Source organism: Dipodomys ordii, unplaced genomic scaffold, assembly GCF_000151885.1.
Source record: "Dipodomys ordii isolate 6190 unplaced genomic scaffold, Dord_2.0 Scaffold156, whole genome shotgun sequence".
NCBI classification, from domain to species: domain Eukaryota; kingdom Metazoa; phylum Chordata; class Mammalia; order Rodentia; family Heteromyidae; genus Dipodomys; species Dipodomys ordii.
The window spans coordinates 1,635,598-1,637,258 of record NW_012267372.1 but is presented as its reverse complement, the minus strand read 5'-3'; the positions used below and the strand labels follow the sequence as shown (position 1 = coordinate 1,637,258).

The following is a 1,661-nucleotide window of genomic DNA, read 5'->3' as shown; positions in this document are numbered from 1 at the left end:
TTTTTTTTAAAGAGAACTCTGAGGCTCAAGAGAGCTGGAGCAATGAACATCCCCACATCTGGCTGGATACTAGACTTCCTGCCAGGAACCCCCCTTGGTAAGGCCCCGCCCCGTTGACGGCCCCGCCCCTTACCCGGGCCCTGGTTGCACTTGGTGGAGTTGCAGCACTGCAGGAAGTGGAAGGTGTGGTTGCTGTGGAAACCGGTGGGTCCTGGGCAGCCAGGAAGTTGGCCACAGCCTTTGATGTGCTGCTCATCCTCCCAGATCCCTGTGGGGGCAGGGACGTTCAGGAGAGGTCAGAGGTCAGGTAGCAGTGAGGGGTTAAGACTGGCCTTGCCCACTGTAGCTGGTATGTACCCATTCTTTTTTTGGGGGGGAGTGAACCCTCATTTTATTTAGGGTAACTAGAGAAAGGACATTTCCCGGTCTGTCCATGTTGATGATGTTGGAGTCAATGTGATCTACATGAAAGGGCTTTGGAAGGTGAGCCCTTACCCTTTCTTTCCTTCTTGCTCTCTCCTGGAAGTTGGGACCCAAAGTCCAGAGAGCTCTGGCAGCCATTTTGGGCCACGAGGCAGTATGTAAGGAATAGAGTGACATCTAGTGGGGGACAAGGGGCTCCTGATTAACTCAGGAACTGTCTTTCCTAACGCTGGCCTTCCAGTGGCTGCACTCTGTGTGCAGTGTGAGGGAATGCAATCACTTCTGCTGTGTGGAGGGGGGTAGGGACTCACTTCCGGGACCGTGGTAGGTCACTACATCCACGCACTGCTCTCGGGGATGGCGGCACTGCAGGCTTTGCTCCCGGCCCCTCTCGCAACTCTCGTCTGAGGAGCTGCAGGACATACACTCCAGGTAACGGCCCACGGGAAAGGAGCGCGTCCGGCCTGCTGGGGAGAGGAGAGGCGCTGGAGGTATAGTCCTGGAGCTCCAGCCTCCTCCTGGGTTCCCCCAAATACCCCCAAGCCACCCCTACACGGTCACAAAGGGAAGATCCTTCCATAGATCCCTCTTGTTTTTACAATAAAATCCAAGCAGGACACCAGCGGCTCACTGCTGTAATCTTAGCTACTTTGGAGGCTAAGATCTGAAGATTGCAGTTTTGAAGCCAGCCTGGGCAGGAAAGTCAGTGAGACTCTTTATCTCCAATCAACCCGCAAACAGCCAGAAGTAGAGGTGTGGCTCAAGAGATAGAGCAGCAGCCTTGAGCAGAAAAAGCTCTAGCACAGTTCACAGGCCCTGAGTTTAAGTCCTACTGGGGGGCAACCATGTGTACACACATACATACATGTACACACACACACACATCCTAAATAAACAGAATACAATACAAGATCTTTAGTGTAGCATTCAAGGCCCATGGAAGACCATGACTTAAATACCTGTCTCTCTACATCTCCCTACATTAGCCCCTCAGGCTCTACTCCACTGATTTCTTTCAGCCCCTTAGGGCTAACTGGCCCCTGGGCCTTTGCATATGCAGTTTCCTTAGCCTAACCAGTCTTCCCTGGCTTCTGACTTTCCCCAGTTCCATTCAATCTTCAAGTATCATTTCCAATGTCAGCTTTTCCAGGAAACCCTTCCTGCGGCACCAGACTAGGTTAGTGCCCCGGCCCCTCCATTTCCCCTATCTCAGCCCTGCCCACTCTAATCACTGTCTA

At 52.9% G+C, this 1,661-nt stretch overlaps 1 protein-coding gene across 1 annotated transcript in view; it reads right to left on the bottom strand.

Annotated features, from left to right (window-relative positions):
- Positions 1–1,661, bottom strand: part of Plaur (plasminogen activator, urokinase receptor) — a 17,066-nt gene that overhangs the window by 7,519 nt on the left and 7,886 nt on the right. Inside the window, exons 3-4 of the mRNA XM_013032603.1 lie at positions 735–890; positions 134–268 (exon numbers count right to left, since the gene is read on the bottom strand). Coding sequence (XP_012888057.1) covers positions 134–268; positions 735–890 — 291 coding nt within the window. The remainder of the gene's footprint in view (positions 1–133; positions 269–734; positions 891–1,661) is intronic.